Source organism: Falco biarmicus, chromosome 18 (assembly GCF_023638135.1).
Source record: "Falco biarmicus isolate bFalBia1 chromosome 18, bFalBia1.pri, whole genome shotgun sequence".
NCBI lineage: Eukaryota > Metazoa > Chordata > Aves > Falconiformes > Falconidae > Falco > Falco biarmicus.
In genome coordinates, this window is record NC_079305.1 from 3,921,040 (window position 1) to 3,941,374 (window position 20,335).

At 51.1% G+C, this 20,335-nt stretch overlaps 1 protein-coding gene across 6 annotated transcripts in view; it reads right to left on the bottom strand.

Annotated features, from left to right (window-relative positions):
• Positions 1–20,303, bottom strand: part of PPP3CC (protein phosphatase 3 catalytic subunit gamma) — a 36,128-nt gene extending 15,825 nt beyond the window's left edge. For 4 of the 6 annotated variants that reach the window (XM_056363051.1, XM_056363048.1, XM_056363049.1 and 1 more), the window contains exons 1-3: positions 20,089–20,303; positions 3,320–3,517; positions 2,899–3,023 (exon numbers count right to left, since the gene is read on the bottom strand). In XM_056363051.1, coding sequence (XP_056219026.1) covers positions 2,899–3,023; positions 3,320–3,517; positions 20,089–20,140 — 375 coding nt within the window. In that variant the 5' untranslated portion in view covers positions 20,141–20,303. Of the gene's footprint in view, positions 1–2,898; positions 3,024–3,319; positions 3,518–3,597; positions 3,775–4,111; positions 4,237–20,088 lie in introns of those variants that run through there. The other 2 variants (XM_056363050.1, XM_056363052.1) reach the window with 2 other exon arrangements.
• Between the last annotated feature and the right edge of the window lie 32 nt (positions 20,304–20,335).

Sequence of the window (20,335 nt, forward strand, 5' to 3'; positions counted from 1 at the left end):
TCCCTAAGCCAGAGGCCCAGAAATAATTTGTTGAAGACATCCAGCTGAGCTGATGAACAAGAGGCTTTTGGGTTTTTTTTTAAAGGTTTTGTCTGAGCCACAAACTGCTCCTTTTACCTTGACAACCAAATAGAGCAATGGGGAAAGCTCACAAGGGTTATCTGGGCTGCTAACAAGCAGCAGGGTTTGTCTTAACACCTCCTTGGCCCCCAGTTTTGCATCTTGTTTCCTGATTGCCTGCATCAGGATGCAATTATACAATTACCTCCTATTTCATTCAGTTAAAAGGTCATGATTATCAGCTGCTCTGGGCAGGCACTCGATAATATCCCCACCCAGCACATGGATGCACAAGTTTGTGCAGTGATTCATGAAAGTCTGATGATGCTGGTGCTCCTCACCTTCCCAGTGGTGAAAGCACAGGGAAACCTGCGTGCCTCTCCATCACCTGAGCCTCTGGGATAAAGCAAATCAAAACTCCAAACCCCAAATGTTCACAGATCAGCCACCTCTGCACTTCAGAGGCCAGCTGCTACAGCTTTGCATTTTACAGTAGTCTGCAAAAATAAAGAAATAATGCAAAGACAACCATTCAGCGCCATGAACTCTTTGCTTGTAGCGATCCTCCACGCCAGCAGCAAACCTCCTGTTTCACTATAGAAACCCGTTTCTGCACACCCAGGTGGGAATTTCTTAAAACACATTGGCTGCACTTTGCAGTAGGTGGAAAGAAGAGGCACACATCAATAGGAACAAGAGAATCAAGCCTTTGAGATTCTGCTTTATCAGTGACATTTGGATCAGCCCCCGCACGTACTAATCAAAGCCCACCCTGCTTCGTGAAAGATCAATGCTAGCTCTGTGGGGTAACGGAGCGCGCCGTGGCTTTCCCTCTGCAGATGTGGGGGGCAAGGGGAAGGAGGAGAGTTGAGAGCAGCATGGAATAAAAACTTCTTGCTCAGAGCTGGCGGAGACCGAGTGCCCCAGGCTCTCGAGCCTGAAAACACCGGGCTGCCTGGCACAGGCCCTGGCTCAGAGTATTGGGTCACAACAGAGACCTGATGAAGTTTACCTGTAATTTTCAGGCCTTTCGCCTCAAAAAACAAAACCAAAAAAATCAACAATGCCTCTTCCCACTACCTCCGTTCTCCAAAGTGGACTCATCATCCATCCATGCCCCTGGAATTCTCCCATACTATCACAGCACAGAGAGACGAGGGCACTGATGCCCAACACAGGCACGCACTTCTGCAGATCTGGGAGTAAAATCTCCGTGTTGGATCAATCGCAGGGTAAAAGTAGAGAGCAGGAGAAGCACTTTGCCACCCAGGATCCGTAAAATTTGTGCGTAGGCTCAGGGTACCAAAACTCTCCTTTGAAGGTTTCTTGGTTAACGCTAAAACAAATCCACATCTAGTCTCAGAAAGAACTGCTGTGCTAGAATATAATCTCTTTTCCAGGTAAATCCACAACTGCAAACCCAATTTGTGCAAGCCAAGCCATCAGAACAAGCGGTCAGATGTCTGTCCTTCCCCTTCCTCCCCAGGGGGTTACAGGGCTCCTCCTGCCAGCACCACCAGAAATCCCAACAGCTGCAACCCCACCTTTCCAGCATCCGTCCCCGCTACCCCGGAAACTGCTCATCGTCACACCTTGGCTCGCTGTCAGTATTTAGGAACACACGAAGCGCAAGGCTGGAAGTAAGCCAGAACGCTGCTAAAGCACAAGCTGTCAGCGGTACTCTCCCCTAAATCCTCTGCAGAATCCTTCAAAGAAACGCTTGCATTAACCGCCGCCTTCGCTGTCCAGGAGAGTTCCTCCCCAAAATTTAACCGAGAAAGACTCCTCTGCAGACCCAACAGCTCAGCTATTCCTGTGCTGTGGTATCCACGCTCCCTCTTTGAAGGGAAAGCACTTACTCTGTTTTTCCAGGGTAGTTTTGCCACTTTTTGTGCCTCCGTTTCCCCAAATGCCTCCCTCTCCATCCCCGCATCCATTCCATTTATCTCCAACCGGAACAAACACCCCTTTTCCACTCTGCTCTGCCTCTGTGAAACCAGAAAGCTGCAATCCCTTGGGGTCTGCAGCATTTGCTGACAGCTCTCTCATCCTGCCGGCTCTGTCGCTCACAGGTCTTCAGCGAAGCAGCAGCGGCCACAGGGACCCATCGATTACTTCGCCCTTTAAGACCAACACCTCGCAGTGTTACCCACTCCTTGGTCGGTGACATCCCACAGAGCTGCAAAATCCTAACACAGCGCCAGATGTTCGGCTGATGTCTGTAAGGTGACAGCGTTATCGTGACAAGGCAGGTTGTCACACGGGCACAGCATGGCTAGATAAACAATTAAATGCCCTGGCACTAAGCCGGTGGGTCACAGCAAGATGTACAACAGCCCCGGTGATTTATTGCTCCTTTTTCCTGACCCTGACTCTGGAATTGCGAGGTTGATGCTTTCAGGGGGACGGTAGGGAAGCAGTGACTCAGTAGCGTTGCGCCTTCTTTTCCCTGCAAAGCCGAATCCTGTAAGTTTTTAAACATTTGCTTCCCACTGCCTGGTAGGATCCTGTTGCCCGCAACATACAATCAACTCTCCCTCTTGTTTCCCTGACTGACAGCTACAAGTGATATTCAAACTTGAGTTCAGAAGCCAGAATTTAGTCATTAACCCCACCACTGCTGTTTCGCTGTCACTGGGCGAGGATCCAATTCCCAACCATGACATTGGGACATGGCTGTTCTGCCAAAATCATACTGTGAGTTACCTACAACACGATTTTCATTCCATGCAAAACAAGAGTGTAAAATCCAGCATAAGAGATCTGTATCTGCTAGCTTAGTTCAACACTTTCGGTTAGTTTACTACCAGCACCCCCAGGCTCAACTTTATTTGTCACCTCTATACTGAAGTAGCCTCTGTCCACGTAGTCTCCCAGGAAGAGGTAGCGGGTGTTATTGGGTGATCCTCCAACTTCAAACAACTTCATCAGGTCAAAAAACTGCCCATGAATGTCACCGCACACTAGGGGAGGAAGAACAGCACGGAAGAGGGACAGAATTACATGCTAAGAAAAGAAAGGTCATGACATCAACAAGGAGCATCGCATGGCTGTGCTCTGACCCAAGCCACCCCTGCTTTACACTGAGCTTCTGCAAAGATGTACTCAACCTACACCAGCAAAATCCTCTCTTCTGAGAGCTCAGGCAATTTAAAAAACCTTGCTGATGGAAGGAACACGGCAGCAAACCTGCTCCTTTGAGTGGTTCGTGTTTCCTAGATGGACTATTTAGGACTCCAGCTGCAGAAAGCTCTCTGACCTGTGATTGGAGCCTCCACTTCAATCATTGTCTTCTCGTGTCTAAGGATGGCAGCCCCATCATTGATGATCTTCAGCGCCGCATCCTCTTCCAGGCGCCCTTCCTTTACCAAGTGGCTCTTCAAGACGTCAAGCCTAGGCTTCCCATCCTCAAACACCTCCTTCAGAGTGAGCCGCTGCGTGGGAGGAAATGGGACAGCTGGAAATGGAAGTGAAGAAGTTAGCAACACGTCTCTTTTTTCGGGGGAGAGGGGAAGGGGGGGGGGGGGGAAGAATTACAGTCTTTTCAGCAGGAGGCTTTCGTTCCAAGCCTCAAGACGAGCATACACTCAGGAACATACTTCCACCGAAATTATGCTCTCAAATAGTGAAAGAAGAAAAGCTGTGCTGCCAGAGCAGTTGAATACACCCCTCAGCATGTTTAAAAAGCCACCGTATGCAGACTAAATGCCATATGCATCCGCAGAAAACACAGGCACCAAAGCTGTCTCCTAATTTGGTGGGGATAGTTGTCACTGTAACGTTGCATTAAAACAGGACTGCATGCAAATATCAGCAAAAGCAGGAGAAAAACACACCAGTTCCCAGGAACTGGCAATTAAGGTAGGAGGACCCATATGTAAAGTCCTCAGTTATCAGGAAACCGCACACACACCCGCAAAACAGAAGCTGCTTTCACCAAGCAACAGCCTCGCACCTCTCCGTACGGGCCGCTTCAAAAAGCTTAACCCCAAGCTTCGTAATTGGTAAATCCTGACAGAATCCAACATTTAAGGCAAAGTTAAGGCCTCACCTATCTGCAACATATTCCCTGGGTTTTAACTCTAGGTAGAAAAACACCCCATCAAAGGCTGCCGTTATTATGTTCATGCAAGGCAACTGTATTATTTGCGAGAAGGTGACCTCTAGCAGAAAGAAAGCATATGAAATTAAAAATAAGCTACAAGTCAAAACCATCTAACTTCCTCATCTACCGTCTCCTGGGCCTGGCTAGTTTTAAAAAAAAAAAAAAAAAAGATGGAGCACACATCACCCCTACATAATATTTAAAGGCTGCATAGTGTCTTGTTTTAAAATAAATTCCAGGAAGCCTGGATGTTTGGGAAAAAGAGAAAAAACTGGAAGTCAAATGCTGTTAAACAGCCCCAAACGTGTGGCCCAGCTGCTGGCGGCTCCCGCGCACCACAGAGCAATTTGCATCTTATCACAGTGATGCAGCACAGAGATCATCTCAGGTCCCGGAGTCCATTTCCTTCTCAAAACATCTCAACCAACCAGCATCTCCCCAGCCCTCCGGGTTCAGCCTTTTCAACACTCCCAGGTCACAGCAGGACCAAAACGCTTACAACCAAGCCCTGCCAAGGGAGGGATGCTGCAAGTCTGGATGAGGAGGAGATGCTGGGATGGGTTTTGGTGCTCCCTGGGGTGCTGCACGCCGACGTGGCATGCACAGCCCCAGGAAAAGCTTCTTACCCCAGCATGGGTACCACAGGGAGCTGCTGCTCACCCTCCCAGCCTTAGGGACACAGGTCCCGGAGGCAGGGCTGTCCGTCGGAGCGCAGGCAGCCGGACAGACTGCCGGCTCTCCTGTGCAAACAGCCCGGGAGAGCTGAGGGTGTTCAGCTCGGAGAAGGCTCCGGGGAGAGCTTACAGCAGCCCCCCAGTACCTAAAGGGGGCTGCAAGAGAGGCAGAGATGGACTCGTTACAAGGGCATGCAGCAACAGGACAAGGGGTAATTGTTTTAGGCTGAAAGAGGAGAGATTTAAATTAGATATTAGGAAGAAATTCTGTGCTGTGAGGGCGGCGAGGCGCTGGCACGGGCTGCCCAGAGCAGCTGTGGGTGCCCCATCCCTGGCAGTGCCCAGGGCCCGGCTGCCGGGAGGTGTCCCTGCCCGTGGCGGGGGGTGGCACTGGTTGATCTTTACGGTCCCTTCCAACCCAAACCATTTTAAGATCTTTGCTGGGCATCCCCCAGCCTACCCTGAAGTCGGGACAGCAAACGAGCCTTTTACAGCCGTTGTAATGATCACGGTGCCAGCCTGCTTCTGAGTAAGCGGTACCTCCAACACACCCCACGTGTAACGAAACCCACTCACTAGATAATGTACCACTGCTTCCACATCTCCCGCTTCTGATGCGATCATGTCATGTGGTGAAAGACAGATTTGCACTTCACTGTAATCCAGCTAGAGAAGAAAAATATCTGATATGCTAATGAAGTTGACGTCCTTACCCACCACCCGGTAAAGACATCCCATATGCCAAAGTGTGTTGAATCTAACAGGCGAAGCAATAGCGCTGGTCAAACAGTACAGTGTCTAGCAGAGATGCAACCCATCTCTTTTAAATGCAAATAGAGCAGCTATTTAGCTTAGAAACGCAGGGGGCAGACGGAAAAAGCAAAGAGATTCTTTGCAGCTGAACATCAATTTTCAAATAATGCGAACTGCAGGACAGAGGAGAACAAGAGCGGGTATAATGAAAGGGGAGCCGGTGCCTGCAATAAGGTGGCCCTCTTTCATCAGTCGCTTTGGAAATTTTGCTCCGCTGCTTGTGTATTTGCCAAGTGCCCCACGTGCCTCGAACGGTCCAGAGCACACGCAGTGCTTTCCCCACGGAGCCACCAATTAAAGAGGTTTAAGCAAGACCCCTGCTTATACCAACACAGGTCGGACAACATTTTTTTACTGCATATACAGCTCATCTCTACAGCCAAAAGGGGAAGAAGAAGAAAAAAAAAAAAAAAAAAAAAAGAGACCCCTCTGGTTACCAATGAAAAACCTGACATTTTGCAGAACTTCATATATCCTGCCACCACCGCCACCCCGGATCTGTGCAGGGATGGCAGCGCTGGAGGAGGACACAAAAGTTCAGCTGGAAGAAGGGAGGCCAAAAGGAGCAGGGTGGACACGTAGGCATGGGACTCAGAGCGAGGGGCAAGGGAGGCTCTGGCACTCGCTGCCATTAAGCGACTGGAAAATTATTCGTAAGTACTTCTACAAACTGGGCAGTTGTCCTAGCATCTGCCATCTGACTCCAAAGGAAGCGAGCAAGCACTTGGAGGTCAAATGATTTATAAGGAAGAAAACAGAGAAATAGGAACCACTCGGCTCCATATTCCCCATCGCTCCAGGCCTTCAAATGCAGCCACGGACTCCGGAGCCACCCTAACAAAGTAAAAAGCCCACAGAAGTGGGGACAGAGAGCTTAATGGAGACGGCATGTGACCACAAGAGCAGTACTGCCCATCACACAATTCAGAAGAGATCCATGAAAAGCTCCTGGCATGGTCTGCTTTTGCCTTTTCTTGGTAGCCCTAGTGAGAGGAGTTATGCAAGATAAAATACGAGGCTCTGCCAATGCGAGCAGCCAAGAACTTTTATGTAGGTTCCCTCGCTGGCTTTGCATGGCTCCACTCCCACAAGGAGCTGGGCACGATAAGGAACCGGCTCTTCTCCTCGGCTGTGCCTGTCTGCCAGCCAAGCTGCAGGGAGAAAAACTTGCTCCAGAAATGCCAAAGAGACCAGCCCCGTCCTGGGGGTGCAGACACACAGCAAAGACCTCATGTAGGCAAGGGATTACTCCACATCGCCTGTCTTCTGCTTGCTATGCCTCCTGCTAACCCACCCCCCAAAAAAAAAAAAAAAAAAAAAAAAAATACTTCTCAATTCCCCGAGCCAGTCGTGCTGTGCTGGAGCAGGCACCCGTGCCACGGTGCACCCAGAGCTGTCGAGCACTTCAAAAGCTTCGTGGGGGCTGCATGAAAAAATCCTCCACGCACCAGAGAGTCACGAGAAGCATGCCTGGAGCCCGAGCGCTGGGAAAACCGAAACCCAGCGATGCCGCTTTCCCCCATGCGGCAGGGGATGAGGACGAGTACTTAAGTAATTAGTGTTGTCAAAGTAAGTAATCCTGTTAGCCAGCATCACCTGTCTAAGGGCTGTAGTCAGTTTGGTGCAAGCGGTTATGTGATGCACAAATATCCACTTTTTTTTTTTTTTTGAAAGATCTGAATTCTATCCTTATTAACGCCCAATTCTGCTGGAGTGACCGGCACGGCGGGAGGGTGCGGAGGAAGGGGGCTCCTCCAGCAGCCAGCCTGGCAAAAGCTGCCCTGAAATCTCACACCCCCAGGGCAGCGAGAAGGCTGGAGGAGTCTCGCCCACTTTCTGCACCTATTTGCAAAACAGGGAAATAACTCCTTACCTCACCAAAAAAATGCCGTGGCTAGTCGCAGAGCACCCAGGCAGCCCGATGACCCAGGGTGCTAAGCTCCTCCTCGGAGCCAGCTCCTTCCATACGCTGCCTACAGACCATAATTCATGAAAACGACGGATAAAACGTCCGCAACACTGAGCAGCCGACGCTGTGATCTTCGTGCCATCTTCCCTTTGTATACAAAACCATGTGTTGCACCCAGTCTAGTTCCAATTGTGAAATCTTTAGGTCTGGGACTTAAAATTTCACAAGGGCATCAAAACACACTCTGTAGGCTACTCCTGAGAGGAGACTACAGCTCCCACTCTACTAACAGGCCACATGCCAAAAAAAAAAAAAAAAAAAAAAAGACACAAATGCAAGTAAACTTTTGAGGTGTAAAATGGATTAAAAGGTCAGCTGTGCTCAGGGGACTTAAGTAAAATTAAGAGGATAGGGATATTTTTGCTAGACTGCCACGCAAGGCTCCATTGGCTGCAGAGTTAACACAGATTTTATTCGCTGGTCCAGGAGCAAGGGGGTACTCGCAGCACTCTGAGAGGGCATGGATAGTTAAGGATGGGGAGAATTTGACAAAAAGCTGCTTCTCTACCACCAGCTCTACAAAATTGGAGCATCACAGCCCATTTATTCACCCCTCAGTGCAAAACGACTCTACTCCTCCAGGAGAAAAGCATGCGTTGCATTTCCACATCCACACTTAAGCTGTGCCCCAATTAAGCTTCATCACGGCTCTTCCAGCACGGACTGGGTCGGACCACGTAACCTATCACCCATCTTTGTAAGAGAGCGCTTGAAACAAAGCAAAGATCCTCTCCTCCCCGGACTGGAGGCAGCAGCAGCAGACAGAGCAGGGCTGACCCATCCACGTCTCCAGAAAGAGCCAGTACCACGGAAGAGAAAATAAAGTGATCCTCAAGTTATTGTTTATATTATCTGAGAGTCCCTTGGATGACTGTACAAAGCAGCACAGCGAGATTCATTACTGAAAAAGGAGCAAGTGCTATTTGCCTGAAGTGGCAGCTACAGCAAAACTCCGTCTGTTCCCCGAGTGGTTGGGGCTCAGATGAAAAGGCGTCAACCCCTCACACTGGGGCGTGTGGGGCTTCAAGTCCAAAAAATCCCCCAGGAATATTAAACATCCCCATTAACAAACTTGAGAGATTTCTCTGCAACTCCTGACACCCATCTGGAAGTGAATGTGAAGGGCACTGAATGCAACAGCCCCTTTCCCTGCTTGCTCCTCATCAAAGGAATGATATTACAGATAAATAGTTGAACAGATGGTTACAGATGCACTTTGGGGAGGGAAAGAAAAAAAAAAAAAGTACATTTTGGGCATTCTGAAGCAGCCAGTACAGCTCAGACAAAACTAAGCACAAGAAAGCCATCTTTTCTTAGACACAAGGTACTAACAGCTTCCAATTACTGCACCCTCTTCCACCCAGTGCTTGGAAGGCATCTGAAATATTTGACTGACGTTCAGCTAAGAGTTTGACGACTGGGGATGACAGATGTCCATCTGCCACAACGGAGATCTGACCGCTGAGGAAGCCGGACCTGGCTGTCAAAGGTAGAAATGTTCACAGGGAAAAGTCTGCAAGGGAGCCGTCCGTACCTTGCTTTGAAAGGCGGAGAGAAAGCTGCCTCCTGTGTTGAGCTGTGCATAGCATGAGCAGCAGGTCAGGGGGTTGGTGTGGTTTTTTTGGTTGGTTTTTTTTTTTTTTCCCCCCAATTTCCAAATAGCCCAATGTTATTTTTATCAGACGTTTCTATTCCCATTCACACCTAACCTACATTCGTCTATTCAAAGTTGAGTCCAGGGCTCAAAGGGAGCCAGCTAAAGGTAATAATCTGGAGAAGTTCAGCAACGAAAGGCAACAGCCGTGCCATTTTGTGCTTGCAAAAAGCTTAAGTTTCAGGATCGTGCAGAGCTTTCACAGTCATTAATGGGGAACAAAACCCTGGAGGCAAGTGATGGATGTCACTGTTACCTACAGCAACGCTCCAGCCACCTTGCTCCAGTGCTTCTCTACCAGGGGGTCCAGACCAAAAAGCAAGGATGGGTTGAACCCCAGCAGCTTGTGTAAGCTTGGCAAATTTAAACTTGCTGTTAGTCCTAATATTTATTAGCAATTACCCAATTTCCCATGGAATAATCTTTATTTTCTCAAAATTATGAACCATACAAATTCCTGGTCGCAAAATGCCGAGATGTCTTTGCTTTAAGAATCCCTTTGCCGGTTTGCATGACATTTTCTCTCCCCTGGGGTGCCTCAGGGCAAGTTTACATGAGAGTCTGCAAAAACAGATGTATGCTCAATACCAATTTTTCAAAGCCTAGACCATGCCCTGACAAATAATCTGTGTCATTTTTCAGTCCGAAGCAGTGCTGGCACAGGCACCCTGACCCTGCTATGTCGGAGAACTGCTGCTCTCTCCAGCTACAAGAAGCTACGTGGAAACAAAGTGATCTCGAAGTGGAGCAATACCTCCTACCACCTGAGAAAATAAGTAACTTCTCCACTTTCCACTGGACTGTGCTAACATAACACTAGTATCTCAATAGGGTCACCAAGTAAAGCAAACACCTTCCTTGCATAAATGCAGCAAGAGCCAGAAATAATTACTATTGCCATTTCTCGTCTGCCCTCCTCCAAATTTCTGCATGTCCTTTTTACCCTTCCGAGGGCAGCAATTTTCCTTTCTTGCTACGAGTAAGAAATCCCAGATTTCAGAAGCTCCAAAGACGCGCAAATGGAGCAACAAAACCCCCAAACAAACAACAACAAAGTTTTGTTTCTCAGCCCTCGAAGAACTGCAGAAGGACCCAGCCTTATGCCCAGCTCCTGCACTGAGCATCGACCAAAACCACCACACATCCCATCCCCGTTAGCAGAGATTATCTGGCACACGAGACTTTGGGTATCTTTCTCACCCATTTTGCAAGTCTGAACTCCTACTGAATGGCAGCTCCTTCAAATATACAGGAGCATTAAATGCAGTTCTTAACGCCCCAGTTTTATCCAAAACTAGCCAGAGCTGTGCTGCCGGAGTTGAAGCCGGCCTCCCAGTGTGCAACTGGTTCAGAGAGCTCGGTCTGACCCTTACCTTGAGCCAGATTCCTTTTTGTAGGACAGTCAGACTATCTCCTCACAATAACCCTAAAAATACTTGTATTGTACATTGAATTCTATCAAGCTGAATGATTTCTTCGAAGGGGGAGAGACACCGTCATCGCAATACTAGGCTCGAGCAAAACTGAGAAAGACGAATCAACTGAACCGTTCCCCTCAGCAAATCTGCCTTTACCTGATTAACTACTTTTCAGTCATTCAAGGAGTAACACCCAAATTTTTCAGGCCACGCTGACTTTTGGTTACTAGAATCTGGCACACGCAGCCTTTGCAGAAGCCAGGTGCATTTAATTCCAAAAAAAGCAAGCGACAGCCTTCTGCATCAAAATGCAAGTACAAATATCACGTGTGCCAAACGAGCGTAACCCGGGCCACGCTTAAAGCTCCCCCAGACCAGCAGAAATATTTAGCGCAAAGCCAAGAGGCTAGAAAACCATAAAACTACCTAAATCAAAATCCCTCTGTGCATTTTGGAAGCCATAAAGCTTCCGAAACCTTACAGCTACCTGAACTATGCTGCTCACAGACTCCTAAAAACTTCACTTGCAACTGAATTGAAATCCTTAAAGTGTTCTGCTGGCAAAACATCTAGCATGGCCAGTAAATAGTGTTATCAGGCTAGGAAAAAAGAAAAGGTGCCTTTGTCAAAGTAAACCACGGCTACTCAAGGAGGGTTCACCAACAGAGCTGCGTGCCAAGTTGGCCACGGTGGGCAAGCCCAGAGGCAGATATGGTGGCCCCTTGCCGAGCTGCTGTCTCCTAAGGTGGAGCCGGCACCCTGCTCCCTCTCCGCGCTCCTCAAGGAGCTGGGCGAGATTAAAACAGTGAGTATTTAATTAGAACAGAGGCGACTTAAGACTGTCACCGCACATCAGCTGCCCAGCTCAGCCAGGAGAGCTGCTGCAAAGCTTTCGCAGCACCATTCAGCTCTTCACACCGGGGTTTCTGCCCCCCACCAAAACCGAAGCCAAACCTCAGCTGCAGCCGAGACCCAGATCCATGCTGCAGTGTTGGTCTTGCTCCTGTCAAAGCACTCTGCAGCTCAGAGATGGTCTCAAAATGCACTTGGTGGGCAATGAACTTCCTCAACCTCTTCGGGAGGGATGCAGATGTTAAAATCAGACTTGCTTGCAAGGTCTGCTGAGCTTCCAGCACCTGCATTGCTATGTGTAGGTTTGTCTCTTAATGACCAGCACTGATGCGGATTTGCCTGGGATTGTCATTGAGACAATCTGCCCAGAGCCAAGTCTTCTGCTGGGAACACGGGTTCCTTACATCACCGAGTGCCGGCTCACCAGCCACTGTCAAGGAGAGCACATAAGCCCTCAATACCAGCCTGGGAAAAAAAAAAATTAAAAAAAAAATCTCTTTTGAGACCCTCATGCTCTATAGGCTTTGCAGCAGTTAAAAATCTATGTATTCCTACAAAAGAATCGCTCAACAGCACACCGACCCACAGCAAACCTGGCACCTTCCTCTCCTCAGGTCCCTCAGTGGGATGGTCTCTTGGCCAACTCGAGGGAGTCACTGCTAAGCTTGAGCGAAAAAAAAGAAAAGGAAAAGAAAAAGGCCGAGGTCTACAGCAAACAGCTGCAGCTACTTAAAAAAAAGTGAGCTCACCAAAGGAGACGGGAGGGGATTCCTAGATGTCAGCACGCAGGGAAATTCACCACCTGTTTCACAAGGTTAGCAAGCTGCCAGCGGGTCCACTAATAGATCATTAATACAAGAACAGCGGGGTCTTTGTGTCAAAGGCAAATCCCCCACCTGCTGGTAAATGTAAACCTGACCCCACGGCCGGCAGCGCAGGCGAGGGGGTGCTGGCTCCAGTTTTAAAGCCACTTTACGCAGACACAATTTTGCACATTGCGTACTTTCAAGATCTTGCTTGGGATGACGTTGCAGGCAGCAATCGGCAGCTCCACGTGGGAAACCTTAACAAAACAGGGTTGATTTAGATGAAATATAAGGAAGAAATTCTGTGCTCTGAGGGTGGCACGATGCTGGCACGGGCTGCCCAGAGCAGCTGTGGGTGCCCCATCCCTGGCAGTGCCCAGGGCCCTGCTGGACGGGGCTGGGGGATGCTGGGAGGGGTCCCTGCCTGTGGCAGGGGGTTGGAACCGATGGTCTTTAAGGTCCCTTCTGACCCAAACCATTATGATTCTATGAAATAACACCCAGAAGCACTCACACTGGAGCCCAAGCACACTATGGTGGAAGCACACTGAGCCCAGCCTGCAGGCCCTTGGAGAAGCGACTGTTTCATCGTGTGCAGCACAAGGCGGTCACACCATCGACAAACGAGAATTTGAGCGCTTCGAACCACCACGGCGGCAAACCCCCCCAACCAATTCACACACAACCGGGGGTCTCAGCCTCTCTTCTCTTCCCATCTCGTGCCCCAACCTGAGGCTTCATTCACACCAAGGCTTTGTGCTTCAACCCGAGCTGCATTTGCACCGGATCAAAACAGCACTGGTTAAAACATTTCTTGCAACGCACTGACTCCAGCGTTTGACATTTATACCCACACATCACCTTCTAACCACGCAGAGGTGCAGACAGTCTGAAGGGAGCTGCAAACTAATTAAAATCTTCCCAGTGGCCACACTGGAGATGAGCCAGAGCAGTTTTCTTGCAAACCAAAGAGTAAGGAGCCTGATAAATGGGCTAAATAAGTTCCAGCCATGCAGACCTTCACGTGCCAGCGATGGAGCTCGATGGCAGGAGCCCCCAGTTATCGCTCAACCAGCAAAACTAGTCCTCTGTGCTTCTGTTCAGGGTCTTTCCCCAGGGAAACCTTTGAGATATCTATCTAAAACATCACCACTGGGATAATATTCTTACTACTGCTTGAGAAGCCATTTTACCGTGTCTGCTATACCTCAGCAGCTGGCAAAAGGGAGTATTTTCGAGAGCAGGCTAGGAAACCAAAGACTCTCAGTTGACACCACTTCTCCCTGTCCTCCTGAAATTCACCCCAAACCACTTGTCTTACAGAGGGGAGGTCCTTGCACGCTCTCTCATCAGATCCGGCTTGGAGCAGGGAAAGTGCTTTACACTCACATACAGCCACGACCACTGCAAAGGTATTTATTCACTGGAGCAGGTGGAAGCACTCAGAAGCCAGGAGATTGATGTAGACTTCTGGAGAGATAAAGCCCACAAGCCCTCTCACGGTGGCATACCCAGGCTCCCAGCTGGAGGAGGTCACATTACTCAACACGCTCACATCCACCTCTGCTCCTAATGGAAATGCAGCGAGATCCTATTAAGGCTTCATAGCTGGAGATGCTGCAGCTAGAGACAGCAGCGAGGTTTTGCTTTGGAGGTCTGAAGTCAGAGCGCAGCCCAGAGAGCCTGACGCTCCTCCTCCCTGCCAGTGAAATCCTCAAAAGTTGCACTGAGATTTCTTTTCCCTACTGCTTTTGAGCACCCTCTGCACACAGGAGCACCCACCCTTCATCCTCCATCTCACCTCTGCTCCGTGCCACCCTAACCAGAGATGGCCTGGGTGCAGAGCTGCTCCTCATCCCTCCCTCTTCCCTTCCACCAAGCTCCCTGTCCTGAAGGGTTTTCCCAGTACACTTGACCCGGCTCTCAAGTGTCATCGGTATATGCCTCTTCGGCACCGCAAGCCTGCCAGACCGGCCTCCAAGAGCCATTCAGAGCCAAGCCTTGCATTATAGGATAATGCTGATACCTTTACGTAGCCTGTTTCCTTGCTCCTGCTTCTTAATGATGTCTAATTCCATTACCATCCAAGACATGAACGCACCGTGCATCTAGTAAAAACACCTGCCAGCCCAACGCAATCTGCAGAGGAGCGCAAGGGATCAAACAGGGAACACCTGGAAAACCAGCCAAGCCGGGAAGGATCCCGGACAAATATAGGTCTCCAAGGAGTATCTTTAGATTAGCAGGCCGCTCTGCCCCCACCGAGACCCCAGGATTTACCTAAATAGCTCCCTTCATCACAAGCAGCCCAGGGTTCATCGCTATTTTAAGCCAGCACCCTGCCCTACTTCCTAAGGAACAGCCTGCCTTCTCCTGCCCATGCAACCGAACGAGCACCAAACACGTTACAGCTAGAGGAGACAGATTCTTCTCAACTCTTCCCTCTTTTATGAAATGAAAAATAGCGTTTCGGCACGGTACCTAGCTAACCCAGGCTTAACTGCTATAGAACGGGCTTTCCAAGCAGCCGGCACGACCTCAAACAGGGAAACTGGGATTAACCTTTCAGAGGCTGACGGCTGGATAGCAGGGAAACAGAAAAAAAACCCACCACATTTAAAACAGGGGGCTCCAGAGGGGCACGACCTTCCCTCCCCTCCGCCCCACCTCCAGCACCGACCCGAAGCCCCTGGTGTGATTCCTAGAGAGAAATAAATAAATAAACAAATAAAAAAGACAGCCCACTGTGCTCTCCCTGGTGCCTTAATGCAGTTTTCTAACCAGGTTTTAGTAGCCAAGGCTAGCACTGGGGTCTAGGTTTTGCCACCAGCAGTGGCATTTCTGTGAATCAGCCTGGCAGCAGAGCATCGCCGTTACAGGCTGCAGAGAGAGCTAGCTCCGGGAAGTTTCACGCACAAAACCAGGGGGCCGCCGGCCCTGTCTGTGGCAGACAAGGGCTACATGAAGCCTATTAGAGCTGAACAGCTTGCACCACCCTAAGATGTTTGCAGAAGTGCCGCTTCGCACTGCATTTGACTTCTGATTCATTTTTGGATGAAGTGCCGCATGATCTGGCAAAATCAGCACCGATTCCGTAACACCCGGTCTCAGCGCAGCCAGAAACCTGCCCCTTTTGCTAGCACACCCCACTTACAAATAGCAAAGCATCTTTTCTGCAAGAAAGACCCCCAAAATACCAGGTTCCCACGTAATTCGGAGAGATCTTAAGGGGCTCATGCCTTAAGGGCTGTCTACACTCAGGACCTTCTTGAGCTCTGTCCAGACAAGTGGCTGTATTATGACACAACTTGCTTTTTAGAGATCCCACCACCACATCTTGACTCTGGTGGTATTTGCACTTTTCCTCTGGCACGCCTGAGGTCTGAGAGCATGCACCTTGGCCTTTACCTCCATTTGTAGCCATTTTCACAGCTCCTTCCTCCCTCCATCCCTCCCCCCACCCCTCCAAGTACTCTTTATTAGCTACAAAATCGCAACACTAAACAAACCCAACCAACTAAAACATTACCAAAGACAAGCATGAAACAGGCGGCAACCACAGCGATGGTACTAGGCATTTCTTTTCAACAGCCACCATTTCCCTTGTATTGCAGATTTGCCCAAGCCTTCCTTTGCTTTGCAGGCCATCATAAAGCTATTTTGACTTTTGTATCAGTGCATGCTCTGTTATAAAAATTCTCTGCAGCTCCCAACCTGCCATGACTGGAGGAAGCCCAATGCTCTAGCCACCCAACTGCATTTCAAGAGCAGGAGTTTTCTATTAAAAACAAGGTAGGAAGAAAGCCACCACGCACTTTTCATACACCGAAAGCATCTTCAGCCAGTGAGACGAACTAGCACACCCTCTGAACCCTATCCACCCGGCAGCAGCGCAGGGGAAGCTCTCCAAAGCCTCTGAAGATGGCATTTATTGATCTGATGCTGGTTTTTTGGCTCCCCAGAGGCACGGCTTCTGTTGAAGGCACCGGGAGCCTCGCTGAACAAATCCCATGGGATTGGGCTCCATGCGTCTAGCAGCAACTCTGCCACGCTACAAAGGCAGGGGCTGACCACGTGGAGAGAAGGGGAGCAGCTCACTGGGCATTTTCTGCTCCAGCATGACTTCACCCAAGCTGAACAGGCAGGTGGTGTGAGGCACTGCTGCGGTAAGCGTGCTCAGATTGCCCTGCCACTCCGTCATTCCCAAAACCCTCGGTTCAAGTATTGAACAGACGATCTACAACGTATCTGGGAGGTTCACGACACTAATCAGCCAGCCAAGATGTAAGAGAGCATCACGTCAGGGGTCCCACATCCCCCCATACACACCTTAAACGTCTTCCAGCTGGAAAAATACAAACAAGAAATGCAGAAAGGTGCCTGAAGAAGCCAAAGGGCTTATGAGAGGGCAGCAAAGCACAAACTTGATAAACCCACTTGCTTACAGGACACCTTTAGCTACACCGTCTCAGCACTGGTTCCAGCTTTACCACCACTGCACAATTCCCCAGTATCAACACACTGATGGTGGCTCAGTCTGCCTAACTGGAGAAAAGCAGAAACCTAACGGTCCTTCATAAAACACAGCACAGGCACTATTGAACAGCACGTGAATTAGGCACGTCACCGGCTAGCAACAGACACACAACGGCTGCCAAAAAAAAAAAAGAGGGCACCAGATCCTAGCTGCTCCTTGTTCACCAGCTTTCTCACACTGCAACGCTTTAATAACACACACGTATAGAAAAATCGCTCTCGGTTGGCTGCTCAGGCTCAGCCAGATGTTGAAATACCGATACCCTGGGGTTTTTTTAAAAGAATTTTTCACCAATGCCAACTGCAAACACGGTGAGCTGGGTTGCCTTCCACCATTCAGCCATCCTCACGTGTCTTTGGAAAGGATCCTCACAGCACGCAGCCGCGCTCACCGCTGCCGTCGCGTCCCCGAGGATGTCACACCTTGCGGGCGTGACTCGCTGGAGGCGGAATGAAGCAGGATCACTTCTGTGCAGCAAAAAGCTCTGCAGGTTTGTGTGCACGGGGTCCGGGAGGGGGAAAGCACCCACCAGGCCTGGGTCCTGAGCTCCAACACCCAACCTACATGCATCAGGGGGACTGCAGCAGCCCAAGGCGTCGCACACACCTGCCTGCATCATGTGTGTTTCCACCAGTTTCCATCAGGATCCACCAGTTAATTCCAGCCTGTCCTTCGGGCTAACGCAGGTAACCGGACCCAACTAACCACTCAGATTTCCAGCATAACCACCCCAAGCGCTCTCAGGAGAGCGCCAAGTTTGAACGTTAATGATCTCGGTTAGCATCAGTTTGCTGCTACAACTGGGCTACTAAAAAGCAATTCTTGACGTACCCCAGAATTAGAGATTTTAATAATGAAGCTACCCGAGCACAAGCTTAAGCACAAAACCGAGGCAAATGGAAACACTGTACTTCTCCTGACTAAACATAATTATAGTTAACATTTCTGCAGGGCTCTAGAGATGTAAATATATAGGTTAAACATAGTTAAAATTCTCCATCCTACTTAATTGTAGGCACTATTGAACAAAATTAGCTTTTATCTTCAGGTTTAAATTATTAATAACCACGAACAATGTCACCACCTTTAAACAATAACCACAGCCACAGAATCAAATACTCCTCCCCAGACTTCCAGAGGCACTCAAATGAGCATCCCCAGCGTACCTGGGGGAAATCAAATGCTCTCCGTGACAAGTTCCCCTGGCTCTCGGAGCACGAGAGCGCGCGGAGCGAGCAGGCTGCAGCCAACGCCACCAGCCTCCACCCCACCTGGCTACGGACTAATTACCAAAATTAACGGCGGCCACCCGGATACGGCAGGGTTGTCAAGCCCCCGAGCGGCGTTGGTAAGGTTGGCAGGATTGCTGGTAGGGTTTTCCCAGGATCTGGAAGCCCCAGCAGCAGGGACAGCGCGTCGGTACGGACGGCTCAGCTGAATCATAATGGCTGCATTGACATTACCTTCCCCGAACAAGGCCAACCTAAACACACGCAGCTGCCTGGGATTTAGCAGGAGATTTACGGTTTGCACCGGCCACGCGGGCTGCCTGCAGACCTATAAATCACCAAGCCACACGCGCCCGCTCTGGGGAAGACCCCGGGTCCCCCAAATCCATGAGCTTTCCAGCCTTACGCCGAAAGCAACCCATAAAAAGCACCCGCGGGCAGCACAGAGCTAACCAAGCCCGGGGGGCCTCAAAGTCCAGGCTGCCACCCTAGTCCACTTTCCCTTCATTTGAGGCCACGGTTATTAACATCGAAACATGTGACCGGCCACATGACAGGCTAAAAAAAAAAAAAAATAAATAAAAAAATAAATAAATCATCACTTGGATCCATCCAGAGGAGACGGTAGAGATGGCAGCATGCATCTATCTGGTGGGGGCACCTCTGTATCCGTATTTTGTAATCGTTCCTGGGAAACCGCTGCTTTCATCAGCCGGCTCGGGGCAGCGCGACTGCCTGCAAGGCTCCAAGCCATCCGGGCAAGAAGCTTTAATAACCGGGCGATTGTATAACTTTGACAGCCGGGTGCCCCTCGGCTACAGCGCTGGGTGCCGAGCAAAAGTTTAAGCAAGCGAAGGCGCGCAGTGGATGTCCCCCGCTGCGTGGGGATGATAATGGCACTAGATCAATTAGGGCAGCGAAATGTACATCACACGAGCCTCCTCCTAATCCAGGAGTTTCTCAGCTAACGTATTTCTCTCCTCGTTAGCTGCTTGGGTGTCTTCTGCTCTTTCAAAAATAGTACCTACTATAACGGGTCCTGAAGAGGGGGCCAGCTGGCACCCGCCTCGGGGCATCGAAAGAGCGAACAGGGCTTTGGGGGAGGCAAGACACAGGCAGGGAGCTGCTGGGAGAAGGGCAGGGTGGGCTCCCCCCCCGCCCCAAAACAAACCCTCACGGATACATGCAAAGCAAAGCCAGGCTCCCCCCCCCCCCCCCCCCCCGACTCCTTCCACCCAAAGCACCCCAGGCTGGGGGGTGAGGACCTCATGGGTGTGAGGGAGCAGCATCCCTGCCTCCGTCGCCCCCCTCTCCCCCCCAGGCCCACCGCCCCCGCCCTCCTGCAGGTGCTGGGCTCTCCGCAGGATGGGTTTCCCCCCCCCCCCCCCCATGGCGGGGATGCCCCCCCCCCCCCAGCCCCGCCATCACCTGCAGGCTGCAGCCTCCTGCTCCCTGCGTGTCCGCAGCCCCGTGGGGCCGGGGGTGGGGGGCTGGGGTGGGGGGCTGGGGTGGAGGGGGTCCCCCAGCGCATCACCCCCCTCTCAGCAGGATTCCCCCTCCCCTCCCTGCACCCCCCCACCCTTGCTCTGCACCTGCCTGAGGACCTGCAGCACAGAAAGGAGGAGGCTGGCAGGATTGCTCAGCCTCACAAAGCAGGGGTGCACCCCCCCCCCCCCCCAAAAACCCTGCCCCCCCCACCTGCCCTCACAGCAGGTGCCACCCCCGGCTCCCCTTAAAACACAGCCATGCCCCCCAAGGCAAAAGATGCCCCCCAACCCCTCCTACCACACAAGGGGCGCCCCCCCCCAAGGCTCCCCCCAAGGCGCGGCGCCCCCCCAGCACAGCCCCCCCCGCCGGTCCAGCCCCCCCCCCAAGGGCTCCCTCAGCCCGGGGACCCCCCCCGCGGGGTGTGTCCCCCCAGCGCGCCCCCCGCGCAGACAGGGGGCGCCCTCGCCGCCCCCGGCCCCTCACCCTTGACGATGCGCTCGGTGGTCGGCAGCTTGTTGTGGCCGCGCCCGGACATGGTGCCGGCCGCCGCAGCCGGGCCCGGCTCCCGGCCTCCCCCTCAAGGCGAGGGGGCGCAGCGGGGTGCTCCCGGCGTACGGAGCGGGCCCCGCTGGACGGGCTGGGTGATCCGCTGGCTGCCCCGGTGGCGGCGGCGGCTCCGCTACCGCACCCCCCCCCCCCCCCGGCCCGCCGCCACCACCACCACCACCAC